This window comes from Bufo bufo, chromosome 6 (assembly GCF_905171765.1).
Source record: "Bufo bufo chromosome 6, aBufBuf1.1, whole genome shotgun sequence".
NCBI classification, from domain to species: domain Eukaryota; kingdom Metazoa; phylum Chordata; class Amphibia; order Anura; family Bufonidae; genus Bufo; species Bufo bufo.
In genome coordinates, this window is record NC_053394.1 from 28,892,654 (window position 1) to 28,909,599 (window position 16,946).

Consider the following 16,946-nt stretch of genomic DNA (forward strand, 5'->3'; position numbering starts at 1 on the left):
ATAACCCTAATCACATATCTTAGAATGTTCATGACCCGCAATACAGGAAAAGGTGAACTTCTTCACCCAATAGTATGGCTTGAATCTCTGTTCACTGATCCAAAACCACCTAAAAAGCTTATCTCACAAATATACAATAAGTTAAGATCAACTCCTGTAACTGTAAAACCAGCCTTTATCCGACATTGGGAAAAAGACTTAGATAGAGACCTCCCCCTCTCCATGCTCCCCAAACTCTTCCTTTCTGCCTTTAAATCATACAGATGTGTTAGGATCCAGGAAAATAGTTATAAACTCCTATCCAGGTGGTATATAACCCCAGACAAATCTTGCCTCTTCTCAGAGGGCTCCTCGGATGTTTGTTAGAGGTGACAGAGGTACTTTTTTCCACATCTGGTGGGATTGCCCCAAAATAAACAAATGGTGGAGAAAAAAAACTCAAGAGATCCACATAGGATGACTATGGTCCTAAGTCAATCCCTCCTTATGGTCCAGGATCCTGCCATTCTAGGCAGGATATTGGGTTCATCCCGCTAACTGAACTGAGGCCTAAGTATCAGGTAACCTTTCAACATTGCTGACTTGGGGCAGCATTGACTAGTGACAGATCAACTTTGAATCTTTGCAAAGTGTTGACAAGACCCCCTGAATATTGTTGGAACTGTTATAATTTAACCCAATAATATGCTTTGTGTGAATTGTGTTGGTTCATTTCTTTTCACCATTGTAAGTCTACAGTAAAGCACTCTAAAACTGTTAATGCCTTTTCCAATATGGCACAAGTAAGATATGAGCCCTAACGCTATAATTTGTGGGAAATAACACAGTAGTGGCCCTCTGCTGCACACAACTACCACATAGCCACAATTCCCTGTATCAGGGACAAATCAGAAGCCTTGCATTTGCATTACATGGGATACAGCTGTGAGTTGAGTTGTAATTAGGGTTGAGTGAACTTTAGGATTTTTGGACCTCGGACCCAAACTTTTTCGTAAAAGTTCGGGTTCGGGTTCGGTGTTCGGCGCTTTCTTGGCACTTTTTGAAAGACTGCACAGCAGCCAATCAACAAGCGGTTAACTGTCTGACCTTAGAAGCCATCACAGCCATGCCTACTAATGGCATGGCTGTGATTGGCCAGAGCAGCATGTGACCCAGGCTCTATATAAGCTTGAGTCATGTAGCGCTGCACGTCACTCTGCTGTTACAAGTGTAGGGATAGGATGCTGCTGGACTGGTGATTTCAGGGAGAGAATAGGAGAGAATCTAACTCAGCGATCTACAGACAAATAGTTGTGTGGGTGCAGGGCACTTTCATTTTATCCTGCCCTTAGGCCATTGACAAAAAAAAAAAAATACTTTTATAATTCTGTTAGTTAGGTGGGTGGCGGCGGCGGCCATTTTATGCAAGCTCAGTGCACCAGCACTGCATCTGAGCTTTTGGGACATTGCAAATCAGCATTTTTTTGGCAAACTACAACATCTGAATTAGTCAGTGTGCAATTTAAGGTAGAAATACACCCATCATTTTCTGGGGTTTTAAAAACACACTTTTTTTTTCAAAAAACAGTATTTTCCTGTTCTGCAAATGTTAAATTCAAGTTTAATATATACAGCTTTCATATTCTGTTACCAAAAAAAACACTTTTTTGGCAATCTACAACATCTTGATTAGTCAGTGTGCAATTTAAGCTAGAAATTAGAGTTGAGCGGACACCTGGATGTTCGGGTTCGGCAGGTTCAGCCGAACTTGAAAAAAAAGTTCGGGTTCGGGACCCGAACTTGACCCCAAACCCCATTGAAGTCAATGGGGACCCAAACTTTTGGCCACTAAAATGGCTCTAAAATAGCCCTGGAAAGAGCTAGAGGGCTGCAAAAGGCAGCAAAATGTGCTTAAGAGCATGGCAAGTGCTCTGCAAACAAATGTGGATAGGGAAATGAATTTAAAAAAACATAAAAGACTTTAAAAAAAAAAAAATTAGGAATGATGTAGGAGCAAGAGGTTGAGGAGACGGTGAATGGGTGGATGTGGCCGTGTAGGCTCACGTGGCGGTCTAGGTGGAAGCGGCGGCGAAGAAGGAATAGGTAGCCAACACAGATGTGTGTTATTTTGCATTTTTACATGGGGGTATCCCCCAAAATATTGGGACATATAAAAAAAAAAATAAAGGAATAAGTGCACTTGAGTTCAAGGATGGATGCTTGAGGCTGTTAGAACTGTCTATTCTGCACAAGGTACGGACAAGTCTTGTGGGATCCAGGCCTGGTTCATTTTAATGAAAAAGTGGTTAAGTCTGTTAAAAATAATTAACCGCCAATAAAAACCCTGATGTAGGGTATTGCACTCAATTTTTTTATTTTAAACTCTATATGACAGCAGTATTTGTGGCCTAAATTTCACAGTAATTTATGCATGTCTAATCCCAGATGTGCACTATAAAAAAAAAAGGTTTTTTTTAACCCCAGTGTCTCAAAGCAGTATTTCTGGACTTGCAGACATGCAGATATCCTGTGCTGGTGCACTATCGTTGCATAAAATGGCTGCCGATTATGTATTGATATTGACTAACTGAAGGAAAAAAAGTTCGTTTTCAGTAGTAGTTGGCTCAGGGCAGGCTTAAAACAATTGTGCACTGCACCCACAAAACACATTTGCTGTAGATCGCTGAGTAAAGAAGCAGTTCTTCATAAGATTCCTCCCTCACAGCAGCTCTATATGACAGCAGTATTTGTGGCCTAAATTTCACAGTAAGTTATGCATGTCTAATCCCAGATGTGCAGTATATCAGAGGGTTTTTTAACCCCAGTAAGCAAAAAGCCGTATTTGTGACCTAAATGTGACACTCACTTATGCATGTCTAATCCCAGATGTGCAGTATATCAGAGGGTTTTTATAACCCCTGTAAGCAAAAAGCCATATTTGTGGCCTAAATGTGACACTCACTTATGCATGTCTTATCCCAGATGTGCAGTATATCAGAGGGTTTTTTCACCCCAGTATGCCAAAGCCGTATTTCTGGCCAAAATGTGACACTCACTTATGCACGTCTAATCCTAGATGTGCACTATATGAAACAGATGTTATTTTTTCACCCCACAGCAGCTCTATATGACAGCGGTATTTGTGGCCTAACTTTCACAGTAACTTATGCATGTCTAATCCCAGATGTGCAGTATATCAGAGGGTTTTTTCACCCCAGTAGGCAAAAAGCCGTATTTCTGGCCTAAATGTGACACTAACTTATGAACGTCTAATCCTAGATGTGCACTATAAAAAAAAAAGTTTTTTTTTAACCCCAGTGTCTCAAAGCAGTATTTCTGGATTTTCAGACATGCAGATATCCTGTGCTGGTGCACTATCGTTGCATAAAATGGCTGCCGATTATGTATTGATATTGACTAACTGAAGGAAAAAAAGTTTGTTTTCAGTAGTAGTTGGCTCAGGGCAGGCTTAAAACAATTGTGCACTGCACCCACAAAACACATTTGCTGTAGATCACTGAGTAAAGAAGCAGTTCTTCATAAGATTCCTACCTGATCTCTCCCTCACAGCAGCTGCAGCCTATCCCTACACTAATCCGAGCAGAGTGACGGGCGGCGCTACGTGACTCCAGCTTAAATAGAGGCTGGGTCACATGCTGCAGTTGGCCAATCACAGCCATGCCAATAGTAGGCATGGCTGTGATGGCCTTTTGGGGCAAGTAGTATGACGCTTGTTGATTGGCTGCTGTGCAGCCTTTCAAAAAGCGCCAAGAAAGCGCCGAACACCGAACCCGAACTTTTACATAAATGTTCGGGTTCGGGTCCGTGTGCCGAAAAACCTAAAGTTCGGTACGAACCCGAACTTTACAGTTCGGGTTCGCTCAACTCTACTAGAAATACACCCATCATTTTCTGGGGTTTAAAAAACACATTTTATTTTACTGTTCTGCAAGTGTTAAATTCAAGTTTAATATATACATCTTTCATATTTCTGTTACCAAAAAAAACTCATTTTTGGCAATCTACAACATCTTGATTAGTCAGTGTGCAATTTAAGCCAAAAATACACCCATCATTTTCTGGGGTTTGAAAATGACAAAAAAACACTATTTTCAGGCCTTGCAGCATCAGTACGTGTGGAATTACAGGCTTATATACTGCTGTCAAATTCAGTTGTTAAACAAACACTCGTTTGGGCACAAAAAATTTAGTTGGCAGCCTTAGATGCAGATGTCATTGTGATATAAACCCTTAATACATTTGGATTACATTCAGAGATCTTAAATCAATATTAAATTCAAGCCTTAACTGGTTCAGGCACTGTGAGATACCCCCTCTACATACAGGGGTTTGATTCAAGGATTTGAAATACAGCCATTTTGTGCAAAGAAATATTTACTTCAGGCCTACACTCGTTCAGACCGTGTAAGATACTCCCTCTACATACAGGAGTTTGAATCAGGCATTTGAAATACAGCCATTTGAAATACAGCCATTTTGGGCAAAGAAATATTGAATACAGGCCTACACTGGTTCAGACCGTGTGAGATACTCCCTCTACATACAGGGGTTTGAATCAGGCATTTGAAATACAGCCATTTGAAATACAGCTATTTTGTGAAAAGAAATATTTAATACAGGCCTACACTGGTTCAGACCGTGTGAGATACTCCCTCTACATACAGGGGTTTGAATCAGGCATTTGAAATACAGCCATTTTGGGCAAAGAAATATTGAATTCAGGCCTACACTGGTTCAGACCGTGTGAGATACCCCCTCTACATACAGGGGTTTGAATCAGGCATTTGAAATACAGCCATTTGAAATACAGCCATTTTGGGCAAAGAAATATTTACATCAGGCCTACACTGGTTCAGACCGTGTGAGATAATCCCTCTACATACAGGGGTTTGATTCAGGGATTTAAAATACAGCCATTTGAAATACAGCCATTTTGGGCTCAGAAATATTTACTTCAGGCCTACACTGGTTCAGGCCCTGTGAGATACTCCCTCTACATACAGGGGTTTGAATCAGGCATTTGAAATACAGCCATTTGAAATACTGCCATTTTGGGCAAAGAAATATTTACATCAGGCCTACACTGGTTCAGACCGTGTGAGATAATCCCTCTACATACAGGGGTTTGATTCAGGGATTTAAAATACAGCCATTTGAAATACAGCCATTTTGGGCAAAGAAATATTTACTTCAGGCCTACACTGGTTCAGACCGTGTGAGATACCCCCTCTACATACAGGGGTTTGAATCAGGCATTTGAAATACAGCCATTTGAAATACAGCCATTTTGTGCAAAGAAATATTTAATTTAGGCCTACACTGGTTCAGACCGTGTGAGATACACCCTTTACATACTGTTGTTCTATTCTACTATTAACTAAACACCCATTTAGGGCAAGATCCAAAATTTGAAAAATATGAGGAGAGCGTCAAATAAGGGACGTGGCCCAGGTCGTGGTGCTGCTGGTGGAGCTCCTGTTGCAGGGAGAGGACGTGGTCGATTTGTGCCAGCTACACACACAAGTCAAACCCTTTCCTCAGGTGCGAGTAGGCGACAAAACCTGCAGCAGTATTTGGTCGGGCCTAATGCTGCTCTACGAATGGTTAGGCCTGAACAAGTACAGGCGATAGTAGATTGGGTTGCTGACAGGGGATCCAGTTCCTTCACATTGTCTCCTACCCAAGTCTCCTGCTGAAAGACCACAGTTGGCACCTGCAGCCGATGTCCATCAGTCTTTCACCTCACCCCCTTGCAAATCAGCCAAGCAGTCTGAGCCCCAAGTCATGCAGCAGTCTCTTCTGCTTTTTGATGACTCTGTTAGCAGGGTTTCCCAGAGCCATCCACCTAGCCCTGCCCCAGAAGTGGATGAGATTGAGTGCACCGATGCCCAACCACTTATCTTTCAAGATGAGTACATGGGAGGACCATCGCAGCACATCTCGGATGATGACAAAACACAGGTGCCAACTGCTGGGGCTTTCAAAAGTGTGCAGACCGACAAGGAAGGCAGGGGTGAAGACTGGGTGGAAGATGATGTGGAGGACGATGAGGTCCTCGACCCCACATGGAATCAAGGTCATGCGAGTGACCTATGTAGTTCGGAGGAAGAGGCGGTGGTCGCACAGAGCCACCAGCACAGCAGAAGAGGGAGCAGGGTTCAAAAGCGGAGCGGCCGTCCTCTAAACAGTACGCCTCCTACTGCCCACCGCAGCAAGGGACTGAGCACACCAAAGCCAGCTCCAAGGAGTTCCCTGGTGTGGCAGTTCTTCAGACAATGTGCTGACGACAAGACACGAGTGGTTTGCACGCTGTGCAATCAGAGCCTGAAGCAAGGCATAAACGTTCTCAACCTGAGCACAACCTGCATGACCAGGCATTTAAGTGCAAAGCACGAGCTGCAGTGGAGTAGACACCTCAAAAACCAAGAAAGGTCTCTGGCTCCTCCTGCTTCCTCTTCTGCTGCAGTCGCGGCCTCTTCATCCACCTCTGGAGTGACAGTGCCACCTGGCACCCCACAAACAGAGGATCTGCCAGCAACACCAACACCTGGATCACCAAGCATCTCCACAATGTCCCACGGAAGCGTTCAGCTCTCCATATCCCAAACGCTGGAGAGGAAGAGGAAGTACCCCGCTACCCACCCGCGATCCCTAGCCCTGAATGCCAGCATTTCTAAATTACTGGCCTTTGAAATGCTGTCATTTCGTCTGGTGGAGACGGATAGTTTTAAAGGCCTTATGGCGGTGGCTGTCCCACAGTATGTCGTGCCCAGCCGCCACTACTTTTCACAACCAAGTAGGTGACAAAATCAGGTGTGCACTGCGCAACGCCATCTGTGGCAAGGTGCACCTGACTACGGATACGTGGACCAGTAAGCACGGTCAGGGCCGTTATATCTCCATAACAGCACACTGGGTAAATGCAGTGGCAGCTGGGCCTGAGGCAGATAGCAGTTTGGCGCATGTCCTTCCACCACCGAGGATTGCAGGGTGCTTCAGTTTGCCTCCTGTTGCTTCCTCCTCCTACTCTGCTTCCTCATCCTCTACCAGCTCCTCATCCGGTCAGCGTAAAACCTTCACCCCCAACTTCAGCACAGCCAGGGGTAAACGACCGCAGGCAGTTTTAAAAATTATCTGTTTGGGGGACAAACCACACACCGCGCAGGAGCTGTGGACGGGCCTTGAACAACAGACCGATGAGTGGTTTGTGTTAGTCAGCCTCAAGCCCGGCCTGGTGGTGTGCGATAATGGGCGAAATCTCGTAGCAGCTCTAGGACTAGCCGGTTTGACGCACATCCCTTGCCTGGCGCATGTGCTGAATTTGGTGGTGCAGAGATTCCTTAGAAATTACCCCGATATGTCAGAGCTGCTGCATAAAGTGCGGGCCGTCTGTGCGCGCTTTCGGCATTCTCACCCTGCTGCTGCTCGCCTGTCAGCGCTGCAGCATAACTTCGGGCCTTCCCGCTCACCGACTCATATGCGACGTGCCCACAAGGTGGAACTCCACCTTGCACATGCTGGCCAGACTGTGCGAGCAGCAGCAGGCGATAGTGGAGTTTCAGCTGCAGCACGCACGGGTCAGTCACTCGGCTGAACAGCACCACTTCACCACCAATGACTGGGCCTCCATGCGAGACCTGTGTTCCTTGTTGCGCTGTTTCGAGTACTCCACCAACATGGCCAGTGCCGATAACGCCCTTCTCAGCGTTACTATCCCACTTCTATGCCTCCTTGAAAAACCGCTCCTGGCGATGATGAAAGAGGATGTGGCACAGGAGGAGGAGGAGGAAGAGGGATCATTTCGTAGGGTTTCCGGACAGTCATTCCCAAGTGGCTCCGAGGGTGGGTTCCTGCACCCACAAACCCAAGGTACACAATTGTCCAGCCAGGGCACATTTCTGGAGGATGAGGAGGTGGAGGATGAGGAGGAGGAGATGCAGGAGGAGGAACCATGTTCACAGCAGGGTGGCACCCAGACCAGCTCATGGCCATTACTGGTGCGTGGATGGGGGGATACAGAGGACACGATACATCTCCCACAGAGGACAGCCTGGCACACATGAGCGATTTCATGCTGCAGTGTCTCCGTAACGACCGCCGAGTTGCCCACATTCTAACTTGTGCTGAATACTGGGTGGCCACTCTGCTGGATCCCCGTTACAAGGACAACGTACAGTCCTTAATTCCGTCACTGGAGCGTGATCGTAAGATGTGCGAGTACAAGCACACGCTGGTAGATGCGCTGCTGGTGGCATTCCCACCTGACAATTTTTGGGTGTATAGTACCACTGCTATACCTAGTAGGCCGGTTAAAAAAATAAAATAATGGTCATTAACATTTTCTGGTGAAATTCACCAATTTTTGGGTGTATAGTACCACTGCTATACCTAGTAGGCCGGTTAAAAAAATAAATAAATTGCCATTAACATTTTCTGGTGAAATTCACCAATTTTTGGGTGTATAGTACCACTGCTATACCTAGTAGGCCGGTTAAAAAAAAAATAATTGTCATTTACATTTTCGTGTGAAATAAACAAATTTTGGTGTGTATAGTACCACTGCTACACCTAGTAGACCGGTAAAAAAATAAAAATAAATTGTCAGTTACATTTTATGGTGAAATTAACAAATTTTTGGGTGTATAGTACCACTGCTATACCTAGTAGACAGGTTAAACCCCAAAAAAATTGTCAGTTATATATTCTGGTGAAATTCACCAATTTTTGGGTGTGATGTACCACTCCTATACCTAGTAGACCGAAAAAAAATAAAAAATTGTGTCAGTTAAATTTTTGGGTGAAATTCACCAATTTTTGGGTGTAATATACCCTCCTCTACCTAGTTGACAGCTTAATAAATTTCAATAATTTTTCTGTTACATTCTTGGGTTGACATTATACAATTTTAGATGTGAATAAACACCTGCTATGCATAGGTGACAGGGAATAAAATTTTATATATTATTCAGTAAATAATGACGCCACATCCTTTCATTCAATGCTTAAACTTTGAAAAGTTGTCACACTTTTACACTTTAATAATTTCTCCCATATTTCAACTCTATAATTTTAAATTTGAAAAAATGAATCCTCCCTTGGATGTGGTCTCTCTTTCTCACGCTCCCAATCTGGCCTGGAACCCTGATTCCCCACCACCCGTGATCACCATGGTAGGATCATAAAAGAACATCGAAAGTTGATAGAGAAGATATCAAATTGGATCGTGAACATCACGGGGATGTGCGACATGGTGGGGCACTAAGTGTGCACATGCCTACACGAACTGACTGACAGGGGTCAGCCCCTGCAACTTTTGGGTCTCCAAATTGGGCACATGGCCTGAGCTTGCCCTTTACCCCTTGGAGGTGCTGGCCTGCCCTGCAGCCAGTGTATTGTCTGAACGTGTGTTTAGCACGACTGGAGGGGGTTATCACAGGTTATATTTCCCAATGTTTTGGGGTGTACACTAATTTAAAAAAATAAAAATAAATTTAAAACCAAAAAGCAGTGTAGGCTACCTCCTCCTCCTCCACCGCCGCTTCCACCTACACCGCCACATCCACCGCCTCCTCAACCTCCTACTCCATATGGACCTGGTCCTCTTAGATCAAGATTATTATTTTTTTATTGTTAGGTATATTATGTTATTTTAAGTCATTTCCCTATCCACATTTGTTTGCAGAGCACTTGCCATGCTCTTAGCCACATTTTGACAACATTTGCAGCCCTCTAGCCCTTTCCATGACATTTTTAGAGCTATTTTAGTGCTCAAAAGTTCGGGCCCCCATTGACTTCAATGGGGTTCGGGTTCGGGGTCAAGTTCGGGTCCCGAACTCTAACTTTTTTCCGAAGTTCGGCCAAACCCGTCGAACCCGAACATCCAGGTGTCCGCTCAACTCTAGTTGTAATGTTCAAGAACTGTGGTGCTCATCTAAGATGTTTTCTTGCCTAAGCATGAAAGGTTGGAGCTCCACTCCTGTGAAAGATCAGGCTATAGGAACCTCAGGTTGGTCAGCAGAATTCCTACAGGCTGAATGTGGTACTACATGATTGCCATGTCCCGTTTGTAGTTTTCTATAACGTCTAAGAGTCGTAAAATGCATGCCTGTGAAATAATACATATGATAAAAATTGTAATACTTCACCTGTTTGTCACAAGCTGCGCTCGACAGCAATGTAGACCAAGCTCTCTAAGTGCCCAAGGATGTAACCACCAACTCTTGGTCCGTGAGGTTCAACATGATACCTGTCTTGCTTTAGAGAGTGAATATTTGAAGTGGGACAACCCCTTTAGGGTACAGCTACATATGGCATAAATGCTGTAGATTTTCTGCACTGAAACTGAGTGCGCACAATATTTATAGTAGCAACGAAGTGGAAGAGATTTCATAAGTCTCATCCGCACGCTGCAGGGAAAACCCTCAACGTGATGTGACTTGTGCTACGGGTTTTCAGTACACAGCATGTCAATTTATGTTTTGGGCTTTACCCGCGGCTTTTAACCTGGAGTCCTGTTGTATTCACAAAATTTAATATATTATACATACCCTGATTGTAAAGTTGGGTTCTAGGAAGTTAGAGGTGTCTATCTCGTATCTTGCTGATCCGTCCAAGCCAGTTATTACAGTCTGACTGCTCCAAACACAATCAAAATTGAGCTGCACCTCTTCACCTGCTATCGGGAGGCCCTTCTCATCCGTAAGTAAAACCTGAAAATCAAAAATATTATAAGACATACAAAATGTAAATTGTGATAGCCAAAATAAAAAGTCTACCACATCCTATATACATACAGTACCAATATGCAGTACCCATACAGCATTCATACAGTACATATATAGTACCAATATACAGTGCTCATACAGCATACATGCAGTATCATTATACAGTACCCATACAGCATACATACAGTACCAACATATAGTACATGTACAGTACCATTATACAGTACCCATACAGTAACAATATATAGTATATGCAAAGTACCATTATATAATATCCATACAGCATACATATAGTACCAATATAGAGGACATGTACGATACCACTATACAGTACACATACAGCACCAATATACAGTAAATTTACAGTATCATTATACAGAACCCATACAAATAATATCAATATACAGTACATGTATAGTACCAATATACAGTACATATACAGCATACATATAATACCAATATACAGTACATGTACAGTACCATTATACAATACCTATTTAGAATACATACAGTACCAATATACATGACATGTATAGTACCATTATACAGTATCCATAAAGCATACATACAATACCAAAATACAGTTCATGTACAGTACCATTATACAGAACATACATACATATAATACCAATACACAGTATGCATGCAGCATATGTACAATACCAATATACAGTACCCATGCAGCTTATATACAGTACCATTATACCCATTCAGCATGTTAGACATATTCTTTTGTTTATCAAAATTCTAAAATAGTGGACATTTACCATGACAGAATATGGGAGGCCTCTTTTATAAAACTGGTTCATATACTCATAATTTAATCTGATGCTGGCAAGTTGGCTGGTCACCGACAGATACCGAGTCTTTGTGACTTGGATCCCTGCAAAAGAAAATAAGATTAAAGCTGTTTTCACACCTAAACTCTGGAATATCAGGTCCGGAGATTTATCGGAGATTGTCTTTCACACATGTAGCTATCAGTTCCATGTCAGTCCGGTTTACATTACAGAGGAAATGTTCAGCTTGACTAGATATAGGGCGGGTACTTCAATACGGCTACTGTGATTTTTTGGAACATTTACTGCCGTTCTCACTCGGACAAAACCTGGATTTAGTACTAGGACTCTAGAGAGAAAAAGTCTGGGTAAGGCCTCATGCACACGACCGTTTTTTTTTGCAGTCCGCAAAACTGATTTCCGTTGTTCCGTTATCCGTGACCATTTTTTCGTCCGTGGGTCTTCCTTGATTTTTGGAGGATCCACGGACATGAAGTAGTTTTGGTGTCCGCTTGGCCGTGCGGAGCCAAACGGATCCGTCCTGACTTACAATGCAAGTCAATGGGGATGGATCCATTTGACGTTGACACAATATGGTGCAATTGCAAGCGGATCCGTCCCCATTGACTTTCAATGTAAAGTCAGGAGTCCCTATTATACCATCGGATCAGAGTTTTCTCCAATCCGATGGTATATTTTAACTTGAAGCGTCCCCATCACCATGGGAATGCCTCTATGTTAGAATATACCATCGGATTTGAGTTAGATCGTGAAACTCAGATCCGACAGTATATTCTAACACAGAGGCGTTCCCATAGTGATGGGGACGCTTCAAGTTAGAATATCCGACGAACTGTGTACATGACTGCCCCCTGCTGCCTGGTAGCACCCAATCTCTTACAGGGGGCTGTAATCCGCACAATTAACCCCTCAGGTGCCGGACCTGAGGGGTTAATTGTGCGTATCATAGCCCCCTGTAAGAGATCAGGTGCTGCCAGGCAGGAGGGGGCACACCCCCCTTCCTCCCCAGTTTTAAATTCATTGGTGGCCAGTGGGTCCCCCCTCCCTCCCCTGTATTACTGTCCATTCATTGGTGGTCAGTGGGCCCCCCTCCCTCCCCTGTATTACTGTCCATTCATTGGTGGCCAGTGGGCCCCCCCTCCCTCTCCTGTATTACTGTCCATTCATTGTTACCAGCGATTAAACTGGGACTCCGATCGGAACTCTCCGCTGCCACCAATGATAGGGGGGGGGATTTAAATTAGGAGGGGGAGGGAGGGGGGCCTCACTGGCCACCAATGAATGGACAGTAATACAGGGGAGGGAGGGGGGCCCACTGGCCACCAATGAATGGATAGTAATACAGGGGAGGGAGGGGGGGCCCACTGGCCACCAATGAATGGACAGTAATACAGGGGAGGGAGGGGGGGCCCACTGGCCACCAATAAATGGACAGCAATACAGGGGAGGGAGGGGGGCCCACTGGCCACCAATGAATTTAAAACTGGGGAGGGAGGGGGGGTGCCCCCTCCTGCCTGGCAGCACCTGATCTCTTACAGGGGGCTATGATACGCACAATTAACCCCTCAGGTCCGGCACCTGAGGGGTTAATTGTGCGGATCACAGCCCCCTGTAAGAGATCGAGTGCTGTCAGACAGTTCATAGTATATTCTTACTTAAAGCGTCCCCATCACTATAGGAACTCCTCTGTGTTAGAATATACTGTCGGATCTGAGTTTTCACGAAGTGAAAACTCAGCTCTGAAAAAGCTTTTATGCAGACGGATCTGCGATCCGTCTGTGTGAAAGTAGCCTACGGCCACGGATTACGGACGCGGATGCCAATCTTGTGTGCATCCGTGTTTTTTCACGGACCCATTGACTTGAATGGGTCCGTGAACCGTTGTCCGTCAAAAAAATAGGACAGGTCCTATTTTTTGGACGGACAGGAAACACGGATCATGGCCGCGGATGAACAACGGTGCATTTTCAAGTTTTCAACTGACCCATTGAAAGTCAATGGGTCCGCAGAAAATCACGGAAAACTGAACAACGGCCACGGATGCACACAACGGTCGTGTGCATGAGGCCTAAAGTTCAGGACAGATAGTCCGGATGTTTGCATTCACACATACAGTTCCTCATGATTCTGAACAGGGGACACTGTTGTCATACATCATTTGGACACTGTATAATACTGCAGGGAAAATGAACCCTTACTGCCAGGTTTACCTAGAAATTAAAGCTGATTGTGAAGGGACTCCTCCTTTAAGCTGAATTGTTATCAAATTGATAAGAATTCAGCCTAAATGAGTGATTATGAGCTGTCAGGGAAGTAGAGATAAGGGTTATGGAATGAGATTTCTGTGACAAGGGGACAGTTCGTAGAATCAGTGGAAATTTGAAGGCTGTAGAAGACAAATGGTGGATAATTTTTAATAAAGACCAATTGGAAAATGCATTTTAGCCATAAATCAGTACAATGCAATAATGGGAAAAAAAATGGATTCAAACGTGTCTGTAGCCTTTAATTGTGGTCATGGAGACAGTGAGTGTCCCAGGGGTGCTACGTGGCTTAAAGGGGTATTTATGTTGTTACACATTATCCCCTATCCACAGCATAGGGGATAATTACAGTTGCAAGAAAAAGTATGTGAACCCTTTGGAATGATATGGATTTCTGCACAAATTGGTCATAAAATATGATCTGATCTTCATCTAAGTCACAACAATAGACACTCACAGTCTGCTTAAACTAATAACACACAAAGAATTAAATGTTACCATGTTTTTATTGAACACACCATGTAAACATTCACAGTGCAGGTGGAAAAAGTATGTGAACCCCTAGACTAATGACATCTCCAAGAGCTAATTGGAGTGAGGTGTCAGCCAACTGGAGTCCAATCAATGAGATGAGATTGGAGGTGTTGGTTACAGCTGCCCTGCCCTATAAAAAACACACACCAGTTCTGGGTTTGCTTTTCACAAGAAGCATTGCCTGATGTAAATGATGCCTCGCACAAAAGAGCTCTCAGAAGACCTACGATTAAGAATTGTTGACTTGCATAAAGCTGGAAAGGGTTATAAAAGTATCTCCAAAAGCCTTGCTGTTCATCAGTCCACGGTAAGACAAATTGTCTATAAATGGAGAAAGTTCAGCACTGCTGCTACTCTCCCTAGGAGTGGCCGTCCTGTAAAGATTACTGCAAGAGCACAGCGCAGACTGCTCAATGAGGTGAAGAAGAATCCTAGAGTGTCAGCTAAAGACTTACAAAAGTCTCTGGCATATGCTAACATCCCTGTTAGCGAATCTATGATATGTAAAACACTAAACAAAAATGGATTTTATGTGAGGATACCACAGAGGAAGCCACTGCTGTCCAAAAAGAACATTACTGCACGTTTACAGTTTGCACAAGAGCACCTGGATGTTTCACAGCAGTACTGGCAAAATATTCTGTGGAGAGATGAAACCAAAGTTGAGTTGTTTGGAAGAAACACACAACACTATGTGTGGAGAAAAAGAGGCACAGCACACCAACATCAAAACCTCATCCCAACTGTGAAGTATGGTGGTGGGGGCATCATGGTTTGGGGCTGCTTTGCTGCATCAGGGCCTGGACGGATTGCTATCATTGAAGGAAAAATGAATTCCCAAGTTTATCAAGACATTTTGCAGGAGAACTTAAGGCCATCTGTCCACCAGCTGAAGCTCAACAGAAGATGGATGTTGCAACAGGACAACGACCCAAAGCATACAAGTAAATCAACAACAGAATGGCTTAAACAGAAGAAAATACGCCTTCTGGAGTGGCCCAGTCAGAGTCCTGACCTCAACTCGATTGAGATGCTGTGGCATGACCTCAAGAAAGCGAATCCCACCAGACATCCCAAGAATATTGCTGAACTGAAACAGTTCTGTAAAGAGGAATGGTCAAGAATTATGTAGTGGCCTCACGGACTAAGCGTGGGCACTACACGAGGGTCAATTGGGGTGTGCGTGACTTCTCTTCACTAGGGACAGGAGTGTCATTTCCAATTGTGCAGATATTATGTAAATTGTAAAGTATTGTTTTATATGTAATGTTTTCCCTGTATTATGTGGTATCAGGCCTAGTCTCTGTAGTTAGTCATCCTAGACGCTAGAGGGAGCTAGAGTTGCCTTAGTATAAGTATTCAGGCCCAGACGGGAGAGAGGGAGTTCGAGTGCAGAGAGTTCAAGGTCAGGGGTCTGCTGAGACCAGTGAGGAGGACAAGCTAGAGCCTCCCCCTGACATGCAGCTGGACAGCCCAGGCTGTTAGTTGTAACCAGGGGGCTAGTAGAGGGATCCTAGCCTACCTGAGGATAAAGAGAGCCTAGGTTAGCTCTGAAGACTCCCCAGTAGCAGGATGGCACCTCCTGGGGAGAACCAGCAGTTATCCTCCCGTCTATTCCAGTCAACACCAGGTCAGATAAGTACCATGATGGACAGAGTTATATAGAATACAGCAAGTACCTATATTGGAGAAAGGAACGATATACCAAGGATAAAAGCCAGCATTTGGGCATCCGGGCCTTGGCATCCAGCTAGCTAGAATAGCTGAAGGGGATAAAGCAGGGTTGCACTGTAAGCAATCACCATTGTGTTCCTCCAAGTATCTTGCCTGTTTATTTCCTGCCGTCATCTGAAGTCTACCTGCTTGTGAAAGAATTGTCTGAGGATCTGCATTATAACCATCTATAAATTGAACTGTATGTATAAAACTTGCACCGTGAATTTCCAGTAAAAAGACGTTTGGTTTACTTACTGATTCCTCAATTATTCCACCTATCATTATACGGTGTGCCACCGTCCAATTGGCACTGGCGTCACGAACTTTAAAGGGACCTTGCCCCAGGCACATAAAACACCTGCAACATCCAGGGCACCTCATCCAACACCAGGCCTGGTCCCTAAACACAGAGTGTGCCCCAGAGGACTTTTGTGCCAGCCTCTCCTTCACTGCCGTATGCCTGCCCAGGGGTTTCCATATATAGCTGTGAGTGACCCTCGCTTGCCATTGACCGTGACCTCACAATCGCATTACCCTGCAGGTCTGGCGTACCGCAATTACTCCTGACTAGAGTTGAGCGAACACCTGGATGTTCGGGTTCGAGAAGTTCGGCCGAACTTCCCGGAAATGTTTGGGTTCGGGATCCGAACCCGACCCGAACTTCGTCCGGAACCCGAACCCCATTGATGTCAATGGGGACCCAAACTTTTCGGCACTAAAAAGGCTGTAAAACAGCTCAGGAAAGGGCTAGAGGGCTGCAAAAGGCAGCAAAATGTAGTTAAATCCCCTGCAAACAAATGTGGATAGGGAAATGAATAAAAATAAAAATAAAATAAATAAAAATTAACCAATATCAATTGGAGAGAGGTCCCATAGCAGAGAATCAGGCTTCATGTCAGCAGAGAATC

The 16,946-nt window shown here is 44.3% G+C and overlaps 1 protein-coding gene across 1 annotated transcript in view; it reads right to left on the reverse strand.

Moving 5' to 3' along the window:
• LOC121005473 (ovostatin-like) overlaps window positions 1-16,946 on the reverse strand; it is a 126,545-nt gene that overhangs the window by 69,235 nt on the left and 40,364 nt on the right. Inside the window, exons 10-11 of the mRNA XM_040438242.1 lie at window positions 11,492-11,607; window positions 10,548-10,709 (exon numbers count right to left, since the gene is read on the reverse strand). Coding sequence (XP_040294176.1) covers window positions 10,548-10,709; window positions 11,492-11,607 — 278 coding nt within the window. The remainder of the gene's footprint in view (window positions 1-10,547; window positions 10,710-11,491; window positions 11,608-16,946) is intronic.